This window comes from Mesoplodon bidens (assembly GCF_964165515.1).
Source record: "Mesoplodon bidens genome assembly, chromosome: 12".
Lineage (NCBI taxonomy): Eukaryota > Metazoa > Chordata > Mammalia > Artiodactyla > Ziphiidae > Mesoplodon > Mesoplodon bidens.
In genome coordinates this window covers 80,272,294-80,292,381 of record NC_138168.1, presented here as the reverse complement: position 1 = coordinate 80,292,381, position 20,088 = coordinate 80,272,294, and the positions used below count along the sequence as shown (strand labels likewise).

At 38.8% G+C, this 20,088-nt stretch overlaps 1 protein-coding gene across 17 annotated transcripts in view; it reads left to right on the top strand.

Annotated features, from left to right (window-relative positions):
- Window positions 1-20,088, top strand: part of SYNE1 (spectrin repeat containing nuclear envelope protein 1) — a 466,561-nt gene that overhangs the window by 252,088 nt on the left and 194,385 nt on the right. For all 17 annotated transcript variants that reach the window (XM_081251412.1, XM_081251411.1, XM_081251427.1 and 14 more), the window contains 10 exons: window positions 374-526; window positions 836-1,003; window positions 3,162-3,338; window positions 5,298-5,444; window positions 8,590-8,715; window positions 10,033-10,209; window positions 11,509-11,774; window positions 13,363-15,523; window positions 19,172-19,509; window positions 19,698-19,842. In XM_081251412.1, the coding sequence (XP_081107538.1) occupies window positions 374-526; window positions 836-1,003; window positions 3,162-3,338; window positions 5,298-5,444; window positions 8,590-8,715; window positions 10,033-10,209; window positions 11,509-11,774; window positions 13,363-15,523; window positions 19,172-19,509; window positions 19,698-19,842 (3,858 nt within the window). The remainder of the gene's footprint in view (window positions 1-373; window positions 527-835; window positions 1,004-3,161; window positions 3,339-5,297; window positions 5,445-8,589; window positions 8,716-10,032; window positions 10,210-11,508; window positions 11,775-13,362; window positions 15,524-19,171; window positions 19,510-19,697; window positions 19,843-20,088) is intronic.

Sequence of the window (20,088 nt, the reverse complement as noted above, 5' to 3'; positions counted from 1 at the left end):
TTTCACGAGTCAAAATCAAAAGATAGCACCTCGCTCCCTTCATAGAGAACTAAGGTTTATTTCTCTGCCGAAAGGAATGAGCTAGAAGCCAGCAATATGAACCATGTTAAATTTAGCTGAATGTAATTCTTTTCCATACTTCTCTCTGCGCATGTGAAGGGCTATTTGATGTCTTACTTTTACTCTGTATTGAAAAACTGTATTAGCCATAAAAAGGCATTCTCTCTTTATTGCTTTATACTTATTAATTTTTAAAGTATATGACAGGCCTTTATGTGAAGTAGATAAACTTATACATGCCAACGTATATGTATATATTCACCTTGATCACATAGATGAGCTGGCTCTTGTTGTTTTTTCTTTGTAATTCAAGTCACTTCAACAAACGGTGTTGTCCTATGAACCATCAGTAAAATCAGTGAGAGAAAAAGGCAAAGCCCTCCTGGAGCTGGTGCAGGATGTTACTTTAAAGGACAAAATAGATCAACTTCAAAGTGATTACCAGAACCTCTGCAGTGCAGGAAAAGTAAGGAGTGATCAGAAATTCAATACAAATATGTGTATTTGCCACAAAGGGGGTCCTGACTCCTTTTTATCTGTCAGAAAATTTTAAGGCCTGGTATGGGTCAATATTTTTCCTTTTATTCAGATGGGCATTTTAAATGGCGAAATGACTTTGTGGGTTGTGTTGTATCTTTTTTTTTCCGTTCCTAGTAAGTTTCTGATGTGTGTAACTCTACCTACCCTATGAGTTGTCCTGGGCTTTTAAAAATATGAAAGTTTTGAGTAGATTTTTGGCTTGAAAATCACTTCTAACGGCCACCTGGCTTCACAGGAGCATGTTTGCTGTCTCGAGGTGAAAGTCAGAGACCACGAAGATTACAACGGTGAGCTCCAAGAAGTGGAAAAGTGGCTGCTGCAGATGTCAGGAAGGTTAGTGGCACCCGACCTCATGGAGACAAGCAGTCTAGAGACGGTTACCCAGCAACTGGCCCACCACAAGGTATGCCTGAGCTTTAAAGAACTGAAGAATACAGGGTGGCTTCAGCAGGTGTGCCATGTGTATGTGCGTGCGTGTGTGTGTGAGCGCACGCATGCACCTCTCTGGGTCGTAATGACTGCACCTAAAGAATCAGGTCTGAGTCTCAAGAATGACTGATAATTGAGAACAGTTCAATTTAATATTTAAGTGACTAACAACGGCTGAATCTTGGCATTCACCTTCTGAACATATTGTAGCGTTTTTCCCAGCCAATAGTTTTTCATTGCAGAATACAATCTTTAGGGAGTAATTTATCAAAGAGAAATTATCTTTATTTTAGAAAAGTATAGCCAAAGATAGGGTACAAAAATAATAGTCAAAGAGTCTGGGTTCTAGCCAGACTGTCTTCTTCCTAACTGGGGGGACTTAGCCTCTCTGCGCCTCCTTTTTCTCCTCTGTTAAGGGTGATAATGACACCAGCCCCATCACATAGCTGTTGTGGTCATCACGGGAGATAATGTATGTGAAAGTATCTTGTAAACCATAAAGTACAGTACTGATATGTGGTGTTAGTATATTTATTAATATGTATTTTTAGTAATTATATGTGCCAGATGACAGATGTCATATAGTCACAATTTTATGGAGCAATTTTGGTGAGTTTAATGGGAAACTGATTTTTAATTGTGACGTGGTAAATATCTAGTAGTGTGTCTTAGGAAGACCGGTTAACCATTCTGGGCTTCAGTATTCCTATAGGAGAAAATTTTATTTAGCAAATACCAACAGAAAATTAACTACATGATATAGTCTATTTGGCACTGAGAAAATACCCTCAGTAACCTCATGACGTAGTGGTTCCATTCCAGCTCGAAGACAAAATGTTTCTTTTCAATATGGCATATATAATAACTGTTAACCCAGCACCACTGGAAAAAAAGTGGTGGACCCTGGGCTACTGAAGGACCACCTGGTTTCCCTTAGATGTATTGATGTGTCAACCCAGGAAACTTTGTGTTGGAATGTCCCTTGTCATCAGCATTGTAAGGAAATTAGAACCTGATTTGAAAAAGTTGGTTCCTGCTCTCTAAGTGATCTTGTGAGAACACTCGCTAGAGAACACAGGTGGGCATAGTGGTGTGTGTGAACTGGAATCGGGCAGAGACGGGCCCAAAGCTGGGGCTGTGCCATTTACTACTTGTGAAACCTTGAACATGGTTTTTCTTTTCTTTTCGGCTGCATTGGGTCTTCGTTGCTGTGCACAGGCTTTTTCTAGTTGTGGCGAGCAGGGGCTATTCTTCATTGCGGTGCGCGGGCTTCTCATTGCAGTGGCTTCTCTTGTTGCGGAGCACAGGCTCTAGGTGCACAGGCTTCAGTAGTTGTGGCTCACGGGCTATAGAGCGCAGGCTCAGTAGTTGTGGCACACGGGCTTAGTTACTCCACGACATTTGGGATCTTCCCTGACCAGGGCTCGAGCCTGTGTCCCCTGCATTGACAGGCGGATTCTTAACCACTGTGCCACCAGGGAAGTCCCTTGAACATGTTTTATAACATCTCTGTGCTTCAATCTCCTCATCTGTAAAACAATAGTAATAATGCACATTTATCCGGGCTTATATATAGTCCCTGCACTATACCAGGTGCTTAATAAATGGTAAGTGATAATGGTTGTTTTTATTTTTATCAATATAAGTATTATTAGATGTAACTTAGATATTACATAATTTAGACATTCGATTATTACATAAATCAGATATCATATTAGATAAATTAGACATTAGTAAATTAGATTTAGTTGTAATTAGATTATTTTAGATATAAATTATACCAGAATTATAACTTATAGAGTTGAAAAATGTATTAACATCCTTCTTGCTGGTAATAATACCATGGAGCAGATCTCTAACTGAGATCAGCCTCATGAAATCACTTAAAGATTAGTTCATTATTCGTATGTAACTCAATCCATTAAATTCATTAACTTTTCCCATTGGAGTATCTCTGAAAATATACTTTTTTTTTCATTTGTTGATATGGTAACCAAGGCAAATTGCAAAACTCTTTTAAAAACATTTTAAACAGTGAAATGATTGATCTTTAACTTTCTGTTTGATGAATAGATTATTTAAAGACTAAAAATGGAATGAGAACTCAGTACTTGTTCCGTTTTTTTTTGTAGGCAATGATGGAAGAAATTGCTGGTTTTGAAGACCGTTTGAACAACCTTAAAATTAAAGGCGACAATTTGATCAGCCAGTGTGCAGACCACCTCCAAGCGAAACTTAAACAAAATGTACGCGCTCATCTGCAGGGCACAAAGGATAGTTACTCAGCCATCTGCAGTACAGCCCAGAGGGTGAGTACCACTGGAACATTCTAGAATGATGAAGAATTAAGGAGAAAAACTGTGCAAACTGGAGGTTTTTAAAAATAGTTTTTGTGCTTCAGTCTTTGGGATCGTTTTGGTGTTTTTCCAGACAGAAAATAAGAGGATAGATTTCATAGTCTCTATGTGAATATAGAACTAACATATCATATATTTGATTGATGTGATGAAGTGGCGAATTTCAGACATGTGGCTTTACGCAATCCCTTTATTCCATGAACTGATTATGAAAAAATTTTTAATTTTGTTTGTTTTTATTTGCACACCATCAATAATGCTTCTTTCTAATTTGCCGTTTATTCTATGACATCAAAATAAGTTTATTCTGTAAGTCACACAATAATTATTTCTTTTTAACTCTATGCAGCCCAGGTTCTACTCTAATTCAGTGTTTTTATGTATTCATATAGAAATTGAGAAAAGAAGTAAGCACCAATTTTGAGGTATACTTCAGTGGGTATCCCTCCAATAAAATGGAATCCTTAATGTTATAGATATAAGTCTAAGATAAATAAGAATTGCCCTTTTAACAATTAAGTAAAATTAGTGGATTACTCTTTATTATTCTGGAATTTATAAATGACACTGAGAAGAGTCCATCTATTTTTGTTACTGGGCTATTTAGTAAGAACTGGAGAAATACAAGTGACATGGGGAGAATTATCTGTGTTCATCACGCTAGTAAAAAAAATGCTGGGTGACATTAGTTGATCCCTAGACTTGGAAAATCCACCTTCAAAAAGTTAATTAAAAAGAGGGATAAAACAAATAATTGCAGATGATGACAAAGGGGAAAAGGGGGTGAGACAAGAAAAACAGCAGCATGGAGCTTTCTGGTGAGCTCATTTGTTCACTCACTCAACAGAGATTTCTTAGCACTGTCTTTGTAGCAGCCTTTTTCTGTGCATTAGGGACACAGCTTTTTTTTTTTTTTTTTAATTAGTAAATGTTTGAAAGACAAGCATATTTTAAAAATAAACTTTTAAAAAGTAGATGAAATTCTAAGAACAGGGTCAGAATCTTATAATTAAACTTTGCAAAAATGTTAAAGAAAGCAAAATACCTTTTTTCTTTTTAGTTCTGCTTGGAATAAAAATAAATAAGGGATAGTCCTAATATCAGATAAAAATGAGTAATTTAATAGATGACAGAGAAAAGCAGAATTCAATTACTGCTTCTGTTGTCTCAATAAGGAAAGAAAAGCCAGCCTAACCTCATAGTCTTTTTTCTTTCTTTTGTTTTTGATGAAGAGTTTGCTCAGAAAACATCATAGGTATATTTTACCTTGATTTCAAGGAAACACATAATAGTTTCTCAACATGTCTTTGTGGATAAAATGGAAATTGCTTGGCTGGTTGAGGATTAAGTAATTGAATAGATGCATTAGAAAATGTCTGGGTTATTCTAGATTAGTGTTGTCCTGGAATGTAACTTCTAAGATGAAATGAGGGCATCAAACTCTCCCCTCCCCTGTGTTATAATTTAGTTCCAATTTACCCTACCCCTAAAACAGAAGCTTTTCAGTTAGAGAAATATTGGTTATCTTTTCATGAGCTGGCATTTTATTTTTACTTTTAGTTGCTAGTTTAAATGAAAAGGACAGTATTTATACTATGGGGGAAAGCTGCAAAAACTTTTGATTTATGTTTGACCAATTTACTTCAAAGATTTTATGTATTCTAACACATTTCTAGCGTTACATAACCCTGCCCACCTTGTCTTTCCATGAACAGGATATTATGTTGTAATGTGTGGGTTGAGAAGTTATAAACTGGGAACATATGCAGACTCCGTAGATATGTGTCTGGTTTTGGGGGGCATGGTGGGGAGAGGGATCCATTTAAAGTGGACTTGTTTCATTTGCTTCCAGTGATCTTTTTAGAGATATAAAACAGCTCTCACAACCACAGCATGATTGTTCTGTCTCAGGTGTACCAGAGTCTGGAACATGAACTTCAGAAGCAGGTTAGTCGACAAGACACCCTGCAGCAGTGCCAGGCCTGGCTTTCTGCAGTCCAGCCCGACTTAAAGCCAAGCGCACATCCCCCTCTCAGCAGGGCAGAAGCCGTTAAGCAGGTAGTTTGTGATTCCTGAAAGCTTATGTTATGCTGTGATTCATTCATTTGATGAAAACATGTTAAGTACCTCTTATGTGCCAAATTGTGCTGGTTGCTGGAGATACAAAAGTATAAATAAGGTCTGAGCTTGATTCCAGTCAAGTCCACATTCTAACCAGGAAGACGGATGCACAACTGAGGTCAATCTGGTAGAATAAATAGGGCATGGGCACTGTAGCCAAAAGATCGATTCCAGTACCTGCTCAACAGGGTGACCATGGGTAAATCACTGAATTTCTCTGAGCCTCAGTGTTCTAACAGGTAAAGTGATTATAAGTATGCTTGCTTCTGAAAGTTATGAAGAAATTCAAGTGTTGTACCGCAGTGTACATGATTTGTAAACAGAAAAGCAAAATTAGCCTCTCCTGCATTTTTTGGCACAAAATGAGGTGCTTATTAAATAATTATTGAATGAATGCTGAATGAATTATTAATTGTTATCATGTGAAAGGAACCTATGGCATATTAATTTGACATCTACATGCTTAAAATGTTGCTGCTGAGACTTCATCAGAATATTTGAGGGATGTTTTTAAATTTTTTGTACTAAGCAACTTTTCTATGTAGTGCAAAGAATATATTTTAAAGGAATTTAGTTCTAAAGGTTGCTGCCAGGTAGGAAGTAATGCAAAAATTCAATTTTTTTGCCTCAAACTGATATTAAAATAATATGCTTGTTCATTTAGTCCGCTTAGAGAATATGTGCAGTTAATACGTCCCCCAAAGTATACTTTCTGGCGTAAATGACTTACATTATTTAAGTCATGAAATGGCTCACAGAAGTGCATGTATTACACCTTATAAAAAATAGAATATGGGGCTTCCCTGGTGCTGCAGTGGTTGAGAGTCCGCCTGCTGATGCAGGGGACATGGGGTCGTGCCCCGGTCCGGGAAGATCCCACATGCCGCAGAGCAGCTGGGCCCGTGAGCCATGGCTGCTGAGCCTGCGCGTCCGGAGCCTGTGCTCTGCAATGGGAGAGGCTGCAACAGTGAGAGGCCCGCGTACCCCCAAAAAAAAAAAAAAAATAGAATATAGACAAATCAAACATGGCTCTCCTTGAATCAAGAAATGAAATAAAGATTGTCTGTATTCTGCTTTTTCATTAGACTGTGAGCTTTCTTGGGTCATTCATTGTCTTGTGGCTGTTTGTTTCCAATGTACTTTATTCAGAACAATCCAGACCAAAGTTTGATTCTTCTCCTTTGTTCCCAAAAAAAGAAGTAAAAGGGAGGGAGAAAATAACATTAATCCCAATGACCTTCCGCTAGAACAGGAAATTTCCTCCAGCTACCCGCATTAGCTGTGGTTGCAGGAGGATGCTGATCCTTCCTGGGGCCCAGATTCAGTGACTGTATGGTTCATTGTTTTGCTTTCTGCCCCCTCCACACTGCTTCTCAAAATGGGCTGCCCCCTTTTGGAAGCAACAGAGAAAGGAATTAGAGGTATTGGAAACACCTGGACCTCAGTTCTGATGGGGAAGAGGTTTTTTGTTGTTTCTTTTTGGTTTTGTTTTGCTTTGTTTTGATCAGTCTTTCCTTTGGCAAGTACTGCTTTCATGTAAAGTCGAGCAGGTCCTGGGTCATTAGTTAGCTTGGATGTGTCACTGGAGAATTCCACTACTGACAGGGTGTCAGACTCTGGTCAGGCTTTGATTGGCTGCAGTTGAATTTGGTCAGGGTCCCAGGGTGCGTCATGGATCCCCAGTGCCTCCCACATGGTAAACGCTCAATACATATGTAATGATAATATGGTCCTCACTACCATTAGTCAATGACAGACTGATTTGATTCCATTAAGAATGTCATTTGTTTTCATAAGGCATGATGTGAATTTGGGGGAATGAGAAAAAGTACTATCAGATTTGCCCTTGAAATTGATTTTTAGCAAAAATCTTTCATAACTGTTTTGTCATTGACAATCAACAAGCTGCTCCCAATGCTTTTGGAATCAGGCCAACTGTATACATTTTAAAATAAATCATTATTTTTTAAAGTTAAAATATTTATAAAATAAAAATTCGGATATCTCATTCTCTTCTCATTTCCAAAGGCTGTTTGGGACAGATAACTTTCTCTGAGCCATGGGTACCTGATGGGATGGTTTTGGTTAATGGCTAATGATACTAATTGGAAGTGAAACACCAGTCAGTTTGTGCAGCGGATAAAAGTTTAGGTGCTACTTTCTACTTAATGGGAAATTGATCCGTATTTGTTACATTTATGTGAGAATGATGTGTCTAGGCAACCCACACAGCTTAGAGGAAATATACTGAGATGAGTCAAAAAGTTAGGCTCCATTATTAGCTATGATTTTGGAAGATCACCTGCTGTTTCTGTAGATCAACTTTCTCCCATACAACTTGCAGTCAATACCTCCTTCCCCATTAATCACAAAGACGGAGTAAGCGAAAGCCACTTCTCACCACCTCTACCACCCATCGCCCTGCATCAGGCCATCATCACTTCTCATCCTGCAGTAGCCTGACAACTGGGGATGCCAATTCCGTCCCTGGTTGGGGAACTAGGATCCCACATGCCACGTGGCAACTAAGCCCATGCACCACAACTAGAGAGCCTGCGTGCTTCAACTACAGGCTCTGGAGTCCACACACCACAACTACAGAAGCCCACGCTCTCTGGAATCCGTGTGCCACAACTACTGAGCCCGTACACCACAACTAGAGAGAAGCCCGTGCACCGCAATAAAAGATCCCACATGCCGCAAAGAAGACCCGATGCAGCCAAAAATAAATAAATAAATATTAAAAAAAAAAAAAGAAAAGAAAACAAGCTAGAATGTGAACAGAGAATCTGGGAAAACTGTGGAAGTTTCTTGGTTGTTCCCCTTTCCCAGACCATACAGGCTAATTAGAGTAAGAAACAGCTGGTGGACGACTGGCTCCCTGCCAGTGTGTTTGGAAAGCTTTCTTTTGAGTAACTAATATATGTCATTTACAACAATGGTGAAAATACTGAGCATAGCAAGTTTATTTTTGAAATGTCAACAAAATATCACAAATCGTACAAATATTTCCTATCTAAATATAGCATGCGTCTCTTTCACTCTGACAAGTTTTTTTTTGTTTTGTTTTTTGTTTTTTCAGGTCAAACACTTCAGAGCTTTGCAGGAACAGGCAAGGACCTACTTGGATCTCCTTTGCACCATGTGTGACTTGTCAAACTCTTCAGTGAAAACCACAGCAAAAGACATTCAACAAACAGAACAAATGGTAAAAGTTAAAAAAGGACATTGGATATATCTGACTATATTCTCTTGCTTGAATGTTAGATGTGAAAAAAGTTTTCTCTTTGGGGTATTCTTGCTATAATGCTCCTACAAGCATTATACTAAATATGTATTGAATTTCAACTAAGTCACAGAGAAGTAAGCACACTCTAATACTGATGCCACTGAATTGGAAGTGAAATATTTAGTCCCATTGAACTGCTAAACATTCGCACCTCTTTCCTCTTCTCTTTTCTCCTCAATTACCATTCTCTCTTCCTCTTTTCCTATTTTTTCACTCATTTTTTTTCTTTTCTCCTTTTCCATTGTTTTCTTTCGGTCATATTTAGTGTGAAAGGGCCTCCTGACCCTTCCTATTAGGATGGCAGACATCTGTCATGACCCTTCTAATTCATTGGCAGTGCCTGAGTGTGGTGTTGAGAAGAATTGTGAAGCTGTATCTGGGCCCTTTGGACAGTGTTGTGATGAGTTAGCAGTACCTGTCTGCAGCAGACAGATGGCGCCACAGAGCCCGTGTGTTTGCTGCTGCTGCCTTAAACTCTGGAACACAACATGTTTGGATTAAAAAAAAAAAAAAGACTTGGTTTTGTTATTTAACTGATTAATATTCCAGAATAGTAAAATGATCTAAAGGAAAAAATAATGAAGAAATTAAGATAATTAAATAATTATAGATATTAAAATAATTAAACTAACATATGTTTTTTTACTTTTATGTTTTATTACATTACCAAAGCAAGTCTGTATTTAAATCCTTAAGAAAGATGATATAGCTCCTATATTTTTTTTACAGAAATGATTTATCGAAATAAGTTATATGATTTCAAAAACCAGTGAAGCAGATCTAAACATATATCTAAAATGTTAATAACTCAGTGTTCTATAAGAAGTATCAGCAACTGTGCACTAGAGGACAATATAAGTCTTTTCTAGTTAACCCCAAGACCAAATTGATGACTCAGTCAAACAGATGTATCCACTGAAATGCCCAATGTGAAAAACCATTAGGGCAGCTTCTGACCTAATAAATTGTTAAAACTTCTAGACCTTCACAGTATTGATTGAAATCATATGGCATAAGTCTCAGACATGTGAAGTCTTTAGAAAACCTAAATATAAAATCTGTTTTTCTTGAAGCAAATAAAGAATTCTTTTTGGATTTATCACTCGTGTGTGTGTGTATGTGTGTGTGTGTGTGTGCGTGCGTGCACGTGTGTTGGCCTGTGTACATGGACAGGCTGATTCATTGAACATAAATGTTTCTGTCCATTGCTAACTTTTGCCTCTGTGTTTTCTCCAGATTGAACAAAGGCTTGCCCAGGCACAGAACTTAACTCAGGGCTGGGAAGAGATCAAGCACATGAAGGCTGAGCTTTGGATTTACCTCCAGGATGCCAATCAGCAGCTGCAGAATATGAAGAGGAGGCACTCAGAACTGGAGCTAAATATTGCACAGAACATGGTGTCTCAAGTAAAGGTAGGAATTAACGTGCCTCCAGGGGAGCTAGAGGAGACCAGGACGGGTGTATGTCAATCAATCCTTACACAAAGTTATTTAAGGAATGAGATAGAACAACTTTCATTTGGTGCCAGAAAAATATAGCTCAGAAAGTGAACATTCAGATATTTTCTTGGAGCTCCAGTTGGCCACTTGCATTGAAGGACATTCACTCTGTACCTTATTTCTGAATAAAGAACTGTGGTTTAGCTAGCAGAACCAGAAGACTCTGCCATTAAACAAACATGAAGCCTTATTATTCATTAACTTTTCATCACAATATTGCTAAAGCTGTTGGATTTATCAATTTATTAAATATAGATTTAATATATACAACATATTAACATACAACTGATTTAAAAACCAATAAAATATTTATATAATTTAAAATATAATAGAAAACTATTATAAGTATATTAACTTGATTGGAAGTTGTACCAGATTATTTTTTTTAAGAATTCTTTTTTTTTAATTAATTTATTTTACTTTTGGCTGCATTGGGTTTTTGTTGCTGTGTGTGGGCTTTCTCTAGTTGCAGCGAGCGGGGGCTACTCTTCGTTGCAGTGCGCAGGCTTCTCACTGCGGTGGCTTCTCTTGTTGCGGAGCACGCGCTTTAGGCACGTGGGCTTCAGTAGTTGTGGCATGCGGGCTCAGTAGTTGTGGTTCACGGGCTCTAGAGCGCAGTCTCAGTAGTTGTGGCACACGGGCTTAGTTGCTCCGCGGCATGTGGGATCTTCCCCAACCAGGGCTCGAACCCGTGTCCCCTGCACTGGCAGGCAGATTCTTAACCACTGTGCCACCAGGGAAGCCCTGTACCAGATTTTTAACAAACCTTAACATTTATTTTTTCTCTGTGACAATCAGCCACTTTTATTTTCTACTGGGATATTGTTTGCATATGCAGAAAGAAGAATGGAAAGGATATAAATTAGATTTTGTTCTCAAAAGCATGAACTTTAAAAATTTTTAGAAAACTAAGGATGCACTTTAAGATAAAATATTAACTTTTTTCCTTAGTGGCTATAATACTGTTTCACATTTATCAGTTTTTCTTTATATTTTTCAAAGTAACACAAGAAAATACCACAGTACCCTCTGATTCTTAAACACTTGGAAATTTGTTCATAAGGAAGTATGATGATTTTAGATTTTCTCTTTGTCCCTCACTATACATTCTTCAATTACATAAAGTATTCAGAGGTATTGTATCTATGTCTCAATCTGTATTTATTTGGGGGGGGGGTTATTCAACATTATTTTATTGTTGTTATCCTTTAGGATTTTGTTAAGAAACTACAGTGCAAACAGTCATCAGTGACCACTATTACAGAGAAGGTGGATGAGTTAACCAAGAAGCAGGAGTCTCCTGAACACAAGGAAATAAGTCATTTAAATGACCAGTGGCTGGATCTGTGCCTTCAGTCCAAAAATCTGTGCTTGCAAAGGGAAGAGGATTTCCAGAGAACACGAGATTACCACAACTGTATGAATGTCGTCGAAGTGTTCTTAGAAAAATTTACTACAGAATGGGATAACTTAGCCAGGTAACAGCAATTCTCCAGTAGGTCACCAAAATGCTAAGCCAGAAATTTCTTAATTTCCATAAAAATCAAAAATGTCTTTCTTACATTTTAAACATTCATTTTCTATCATTATAAATATTGATAAAACATTATTAAGAATCTGGTGTCATCTGTATCCATAATCATGATTTTCCTTGCTCAGTATTAATTTAGGCAGTGAGTAAAAGGAAAATATTTGAAAATGGCACCATTTCTACCTGCGACCTCAGGAATATTTCAAAGCTGTTACACTGTGAGTTCAAAGAATATCCCAAGAATATTTCTAGTTTTCATTACCAGTTATGGGACTATCATCTATGATTTCAGGACATGAATCCTTCTTGAATCTATAGTTCCATGGGTTTCTTGTCAATTCTGTAAAGTAACACATTCTATGTAATTCAGTCTAGTTTTGTCTTGTACTTGTGGTATTCTAGAACTTAGTGAACAATCTAAATTCAATTAATGTGTGTCTTATTTGATTTTATAGCAACTGAACCCCTCTTAACTTTTTCTTTGAAAAGGATTCCCTCTCTCCCACATACACTGAGTCATCATAGGGAAATCTTTCTATGCTCTGATCACTATAATTATTAAAACCTGTACTTCTTCTGCCCAGATTTATCAAGTTGTAGCAATTAAAACTGAAAACATTATTCTAGCTGTAGTTAAATTGTTAAATCATGGGTTTTTTTGTTTTGGGGTGTTTCTTTTTTGGAGGAGGTACACTACTTTCTGATTTGTTTACTTTTTCTTGATGCTCATCATTTTACTAATCTTTGAGATAAATCCAATATCAGCAAAAAAACATATTTCAGACGGACAATAGGCACCTCCATCTGGTTAACCCACAAACACCTCAGATCTAATACGTCCCGAACAGAACTCATCATATGGCCTCCCAACACTCTTCCTCATACTTGAGAACTAATCATTTTGTAAGTGAAAAAGACTCTAAGATTGAATTTTCTCATATGTGTTTTGTAGTCAAAGGGATGAGAATTCTTTGCATTTCACAGTTATTTCTAAAGGTTTCTAATGGTAAACAGAAAATATCTAAGTTCCACACATGAGCAGCTGTTAGAGCCATTGGTTATTTCTTGCACATGGTATACCATCTAGCACTGGATTGTTTACTGGAGCTTCTTCTCACAGGAAAGCACATCAATCACAGATCACTTAATTTCTCTGAGTGCCTTTCAAGAATGCAGTAGATCAGTGTTTCTCAATATTTAGTGTTTCCACAAATCATCAAGGGAACTTGTTAATATGCAGATCCTGCTCAGTCGCTGAGAGTCAGAGGAAGAAGCTAAAGTACACCTCAGATGTGATGAGAGGGCAGCCTTAGCTAGAAGAAGTATCTGGGCAACCTATCTTGGTTCAACTTCTGCTATGGAAATATATGGGTCTTACATTCCATAATAATTATAGCATCTCTATCGATAAGCCCTGAATTGAACCACTCTAAGCTAAGAAAGAAGATGGTGATATGCACTTTAATGTGATATGAACAAACACAGGTATTAACTAAAGTTAACTTGATTTTATGTCTTTTAATATATACATATAGATCTGATGCAGAGAGTACAGCCATCCACCTGGAAGCTTTGAAGAAGTTGGCACTGGCAGTGCAGGAGAGAAAGCAGGCTATTGACGATCTGAAAGGGCAAAAGCAGAATATGATAGACCATCTGAATGTAGATGACAAAGAACTAGTCAAAGAACAGACGAGTCACCTTGAGCAACGCTGGTTTCAGCTTGAGGACCTCGTTGAAAGGAAAATCCAAGTGTCTGTCACCAACCTGGAGGAGTTAAGTGTGGTCCGGTCCAGATTTCAGGAGCTGATGGACTGGGCGGAAGAGCAGCGACCCAACATTGCTGAGGCTCTTAAGCAGAGCCCCCCGCCTGACATGACCCAGAACCTTCTCATGGATCACCTTGCCATTTGCAGTGAACTGGAGGTCAAACAGATGCTCCTGAAATCACTCATGAAGGATGCTGATAGGGTGATGGCTGATCTTGGCCTCAATGAGAGGCAGATAATCCAGAAGGTACTCTCTGATGCCCAAAGGCATATGAATAGTCTCAGCGACTTAGTGGGCCAGAGACGAAAGTACTTAAACAAGGCTTTGTCCGAGAAAACCCAGTTTCTCATGGCAGTGTTCCAGGCAACCAGCCAAATTCAGCAACATGAGCGCAAGATAATGTTCCGTGAACATATCTGCCTGTTACCGGATGACGTGAGCAAACAAGTGAAAACATGTAAGAGCGCACAAGCCAGCCTCAAGACTTACCAAAATGAAGTCACTGGACTTTGGGCCCAGGGTCGCGAATTAATGAAAGGAGTCACAGAGCAGGAAAAGAGTGAGGTACTGGGGAAGCTTCAGGAATTGCAGAGTGTCTATGACACCGTTTTACAAAAGTGCAGCCATCGGCTACAAGAACTAGAGAAAAATTTGGTTTCTAGGAAGCATTTTAAGGAAGATTTTGATAAAGCTTGTCACTGGCTAAAACAAGCAGATATTGTTACCTTTCCTGAAATCAACCTAATGAATGAGAGTGCTGAGCTGCAGACACAACTGGCCAAATACCAACACATCCTTGAACAATCTCCAGAATATGAAAATCTCCTCCTTACGCTACAGAGAACTGGACAGGCCATACTGCCGACGCTGAATGAAGTCGATCATTCCTACCTCAACGAAAAGCTAAATACACTGCCCCTGCAGTTCAATGTAATTGTCGACTTGGCTAAAGACAAGTTCTATAAAGTCCAGGAAGCAATTCTGGCCCAGAAAGAATATGATTCCTTGATCGAGTTGACAACCCAGTCTCTGTGTGATCTTGAAGACCAGTTCTCCAAGGTGAGCCAAGTCCCCAGCGACCTGAGTGTTGAAGAGGCTCTGTGTCTTCAGGATGGTTGTCGAGCTCTTGGGGGAGAGGTGGCAGCCCTTGCAGAAGCAGTGGATGAACTGAACCAGAAGAAAGAAAGTTTTCGCAGCACAGGGCAGCCATGGCAACCAGACCAGATGCTGCATCTCGTCACCCTGTACCACAGGCTGAAGCGACAGACAGAACAAAGGGTGAGCTTATTAGAAGACACCACCAGTGCTTATCAAGAGCATGAAAGGATGTGCCACCAGCTAGAGAAACAACTAGAGGTTGTGAGAACAGAGCAGGCCAAGGTGAACGAGGAGACGCTTCCTGCAGAGGAGAAGCTCAAAGTGTATCACTCCCTGGCGGGAAGCCTCCAGGATTCAGGAATTCTTCTAAAACGAGTGACTGTGCATCTTGAAGATCTTGTTCCGCATCTTGACCCCTCAGCTTATGAGAAAGCCAAGCATCAGATCCAAGCCTGGCAAGAGGAGTTAAAACTGCTGACTTCCACCATTGGTGTGACGGTGACGGAGTGTGAGAGCCGCATGGTGCAGAGCAGAGACTTCCAGACGGAGCTGAGCCGCTCCCTGGACCGGCTGCGGAGCGTGGAGACAGCGCTGAGTGAGCCACTGTGCCTGGACCTGAACCTGCGGGACGTCCAGGAGGAGATCAGAAAGGTCCAGATCCATCAGGAAGAGGTGCAGTCCAGCCTGAGGATAATGAAAGCACTGAGTAACAGGGAGAAGGAGAAATTCACGAGAGCCAAGGAGCTGATCTCTGCCGACCTACAGCACACGCTGGCTGAGCTCTCCGAGCTGGACAGGGCCCTGCAGGAAGCTCTCCACACCAGACAGGTCGGTACCACAGGGCTTCCCCTTTCTTTCTTCCACTTTGCTTCTTTGTAAATAGGTGTGAGAAATTTCTTTGGTTTTGATTTTTTGTTTAGAGTTGCTTCCTTAAATATTTCTTTTTTTGACTACTACATGGAATCATCTTCAATTGTGACTTAAAAAGGTGCTTTTATTGTTTATGCTCATGGTATTCATTTCATGTGATTTTCATATTGACTTGACTTTAGTTTTAATACAGGAACATCTCAGTTATCCCTCTCCTTTAGGAGAGATAATAAATGATAACACTAGTATAATTAATACCATATGTGAGGAATTAATCATAAAGTTCATTCATTAGCAATGAATAAGTAGTGATGCTTTTTAAAAAACAATGTGAAACCTGGCATTTCTAAGCTTAGTACTGGATGAAGAGTCTCCAGATGGAGAGAGGCAGATGGATGATGCAGTCCTGACTTGATGCTGAGCCAGGCTTTCTTGCGGGGTCTCCCATCAGTTGCCCCATCTCTCCACCCCTTCCTCGGGGAGGAGTGCTTCCTCTTCTCTGGCTTCCCTGAAGCACAAGAGAAGCAAGACTAGAATATCCATCATGACTTGACTTGAAGATAACAAAGAAATGAGAGCATGCTCAGAACTTCCCAGGTTAGCCTCCTAATTGTGACTTGTTCTGGGGCTCTGTGCGTTCAAAAATAAGAGAGATACAACAGTGCCCAGAGGTGTACTTACTTTAATCCCTTGACCCTTTTTCTCCACATCTGTCCCTCTGATTCTATGGGATTTCAACCAGCCGTTTAAGTTAAGGACAGCCTTCCTTAGGATAATATAGTCACTATAGCTTTGGAGTAAAGCACACCTGGATTTTAATCTCAGTTATTTGATCTTGAACAAATTACTTACATCCTGTAAGTCTCAGTTTTCTCTGTGGAAGAGGGATAATAATATCTCCCTCTTCAGATTTATATTCTTAGTGCAGGGTCTGATGTAGAGGTAGCCCCCAATGACTCTTAACTATCATTTAACTTTATTTTTCACATAGATTAAGGTTAACACTAAATAATACAATTTTTAAAAAAATCTTAACATGTGGTTAAAATCTTAGTAAACTTCATCATGTAAAATTCTGACTTCTTAAACTAGAGTCTATTTAGTACATTTTTACCTTTTCATGTTGGTTCAGGCCACTGTTAAATTTTTTTTCAAAAAACTATGTCCCCATTCTGAGGGTTGTCTTTTGGTCTTGTTTATGGTTTCCTTTGCTGTGCAAAAGCTTTGAAGTTTCATTAGGTCCCATTTGTTTATCTTTGTTTTTATTTCCATTTCTCTAGGAGTCCAAAAGGATCTTGCTGTGATTTATGTCATAGAGTGTTCTGCCTATGTTTTTCTCTAAGAGTTTGATAGTTTCTGGCCTTACACTTAGGTCTTTAATCCATTTTGAGCTTATTTTTGTGTATGGTGTCAGGGAATGATCTCCTAGGGGTAAAACAGGAATAAAGACACAGACCTACTTGAGAATGGACTTGAGGATATGGGGAGGGGGAAGGGTAAGCTGTGACAAAGCGAAAGAGAGGCATGGACATATATACACTACCAAACATAAGGTAGATAGATAGTGGGAAGCAGCCGCAGAGCACAGGGAGATCGGCTCGGTGCTTTGTGACCGCCTGGAGGGGTGGGATGGGGAGGGTGGGAGGGAGGGAGACGCAGGAGGGAAGGGATGTGGGAACAGATGTATATGTATGACTGATTCACTTTGTTATAAAGCAGAAACTAAAAAAAAAAAAAAAAAACTGTGTCCTTATAGCTGTAGAGATAGAGATGCAGTATTTAACCCAGAGTGAAGAATCAAAACAGAAGTTACCTGGAATTTTCATTCTTGAAAAACATCTGTCATGTAAGCTTGCTTCTGTTGATTTGGTGATTTTTGAACCAAACTCTTGAATCTGCTAAGGTGGCCCTACTTCTGCCATTTGTGATTGGTAGTCTTATTGATTGGCTTGGCCCAAATGACTAAAGGTCACGGTTCTGGTGGCATTTCTACCCTCCACCGCTGATTCTTTGCTTTGCCATCCTCACTCTTTCCTCATTAAGTGCTAATCTTACATGTACTTTCTCTACCACTTCTCTGCATCTTTGCTTGACAGTAATGGCTTGTCTTGTCCAGCCACTGATGGCCAATTAGAGTGTTTCCTTTCCTTCTGGATTTGAATGGACTTCATTGCACAGGGCTCAGCTTTCCAATCTTCAACTTTTCTATCCTAGTCTCTATGCAAGACTTATAGGCTACTATTTCACTACCAGAAATGACTATTTAGTCTGGTAAATGCCGTTTTGGAAGTTTGGTGTTATTACACTCCCTTTTTTCCCCTCCAGCTTTATTGAGGGATAATTGACACAGAAAATGGTGAGATATTTAAAGTGTACAGTGTAATGGTTTGATATATGTATACATTGTGAAAGAATTCCTTCTTCAAGTCAATTAACAAGTTAACACATCCATCACATCACGTATTTATCTTTATCTTTTTTTTTGGTTAAAACATTTAATTGCTACTTGTTAAGCAAATTTCAATTATACGTTACACTGTTATCAGCTACAGTCACCATGTTACACATTAGATCCTCAGACCTTATTCAACTTAAAACTAAAAGTTTGCACCATTTTTTTTTTTTTGGCTGCACCACACAGCTTGTGGGATTTTAGTTCCCCAACCAGGGATTGAACCTGGGCCCTCAGCAGTGAGATCATGGAATCTTAACCCCTGGACCACCAGGAATTCCCAAAAAGTTTGCACCATTTTACCAACCTCTCTATTTTGTTCACCCTGCAGCCCCTGGCAACCAGTTTTCTACTCTAAGTTTCTCTGATTTCAGCTTTTGCTTTTTTTTTTTTTTTTTTTTAGAGTCCATATGATATTTGTGAGACCATGTGATATTTATCTTTTTCTGTCTGGCTTATTTCACTTAGAGTAATATCCTCCAGGTTTGTCCGTGTTTTTGGAAATGACAGGACTTCCTTCTTTTTTAAGGCTGAATAATATTCCAAGGTGTGTATTTTTTTTAAATTCATCCATCTGTGGATGGACACTTAGGTTGTCTCCATACCTTGACTATTGTGAATAGCATGGTTATGAACATGAGAGTACAGATATCTCTTCGAGATAATGATTTCATTTTCTTTGGATAAATACCCAGAAGTGAGATTGCTGGATCATATTGGCAGTTAATTTCTTGAGGAACTTCCATGCTGCTTTCCATAGTGGCTATACCAGTTTACATTCCTACTGGTATTATTATACTCCTACCTAAATGAGTCATTATTTCACTTTGGTGAATATTCATTCTGCCACATATTAGTAAGCATTATATTTTTTCTTTAAAGAGAGGACATTTCAGAACCATCATAAATTTCTATTCCATCTGTGTCCTTGTTTATTTATTTTAACTGCAATAATAAAATTATAACAAGAACAACAGAAGGGAATGTAAAGGATAATAATGGATTGCACCCAAAAAATGTTACCAGCTTATCAATTCATTTATACACATACATCCATGTGACTGAAGACTGGAAAAGAAATGGAAAGCATAAATTATTTTTGGCAAACACGTTGCAAAAGAGAGTTGATTATGTTTGCAATTGCTGTTTTTCAGGCTACCTTGACTCAGATGTACAGTCAGTGTCAAAGGTACTATCAAGTGTTTCAAGCAGCTAATGACTGGCTTGACGATGCTCATGAAATGTTACAGCTGACAGGCAACGGCCTAGATGTGGAGAGTGCAGAGGAAAGTCTCAAAAACCACATGGAGTTTTTTAGTACAGAGGATCAGTTCCACAGCAATCTGGAGGAACTCCAAGGCCTAGTAGCCAAGCTGGGCCCACTCATCAAGCCAACTGGAAAAGAGGACTTAGCACAGAAAATGGCCTCCCTGGAAGAGAAAAGCCAGGGGACAATACAGGAGTCACAGGTCCAATTAGATCTCTTGCAGAGGTATTGGAGTTGTTTTGCTCTTTATATTCTAGTGAAATGGATTTTCACATGGAAAATGGAATATACTAATGATATACATTATTGTTCATTCTTTTCTCTTAAGTATCACTAGACATATTGACATCAGAACTCTGCATAGAGATGTGTGATTTTAAGTTGCTTATTGATGTGTGTTGGATTTTTTCAAGATGTGCAGCTGAATGGCAGGATTACCAGAAAGCAAGGGAAGAGGTTATTGAACTGATGAATGATGCGGAAAAGAAACTGTCTGAGTTTTCTTTATTGAAGACTTCTTCCAGTCATGAAGCAGAAGAAAAATTGTCAGGACACAAGGTTAGTTTTGTTGTTGTTTTTTTAATATTCTTTCATTGTAACTGTAATGGGTCTTTGCAATATGATAGTTCCAGAAACAAGTCAATAAATCTTCATTTCCACCTGGGCTTTTTCAACACAAAAAGGATACATTTAACCACATTTCATAGCAGTTTTAACTTAATTAAATGCTGTCATCTTTTTAGGATCCCCTTTAGAAATACATAGCTAGGTTTAAAAAGACACATTCAGAGCAATTTGCTTCTG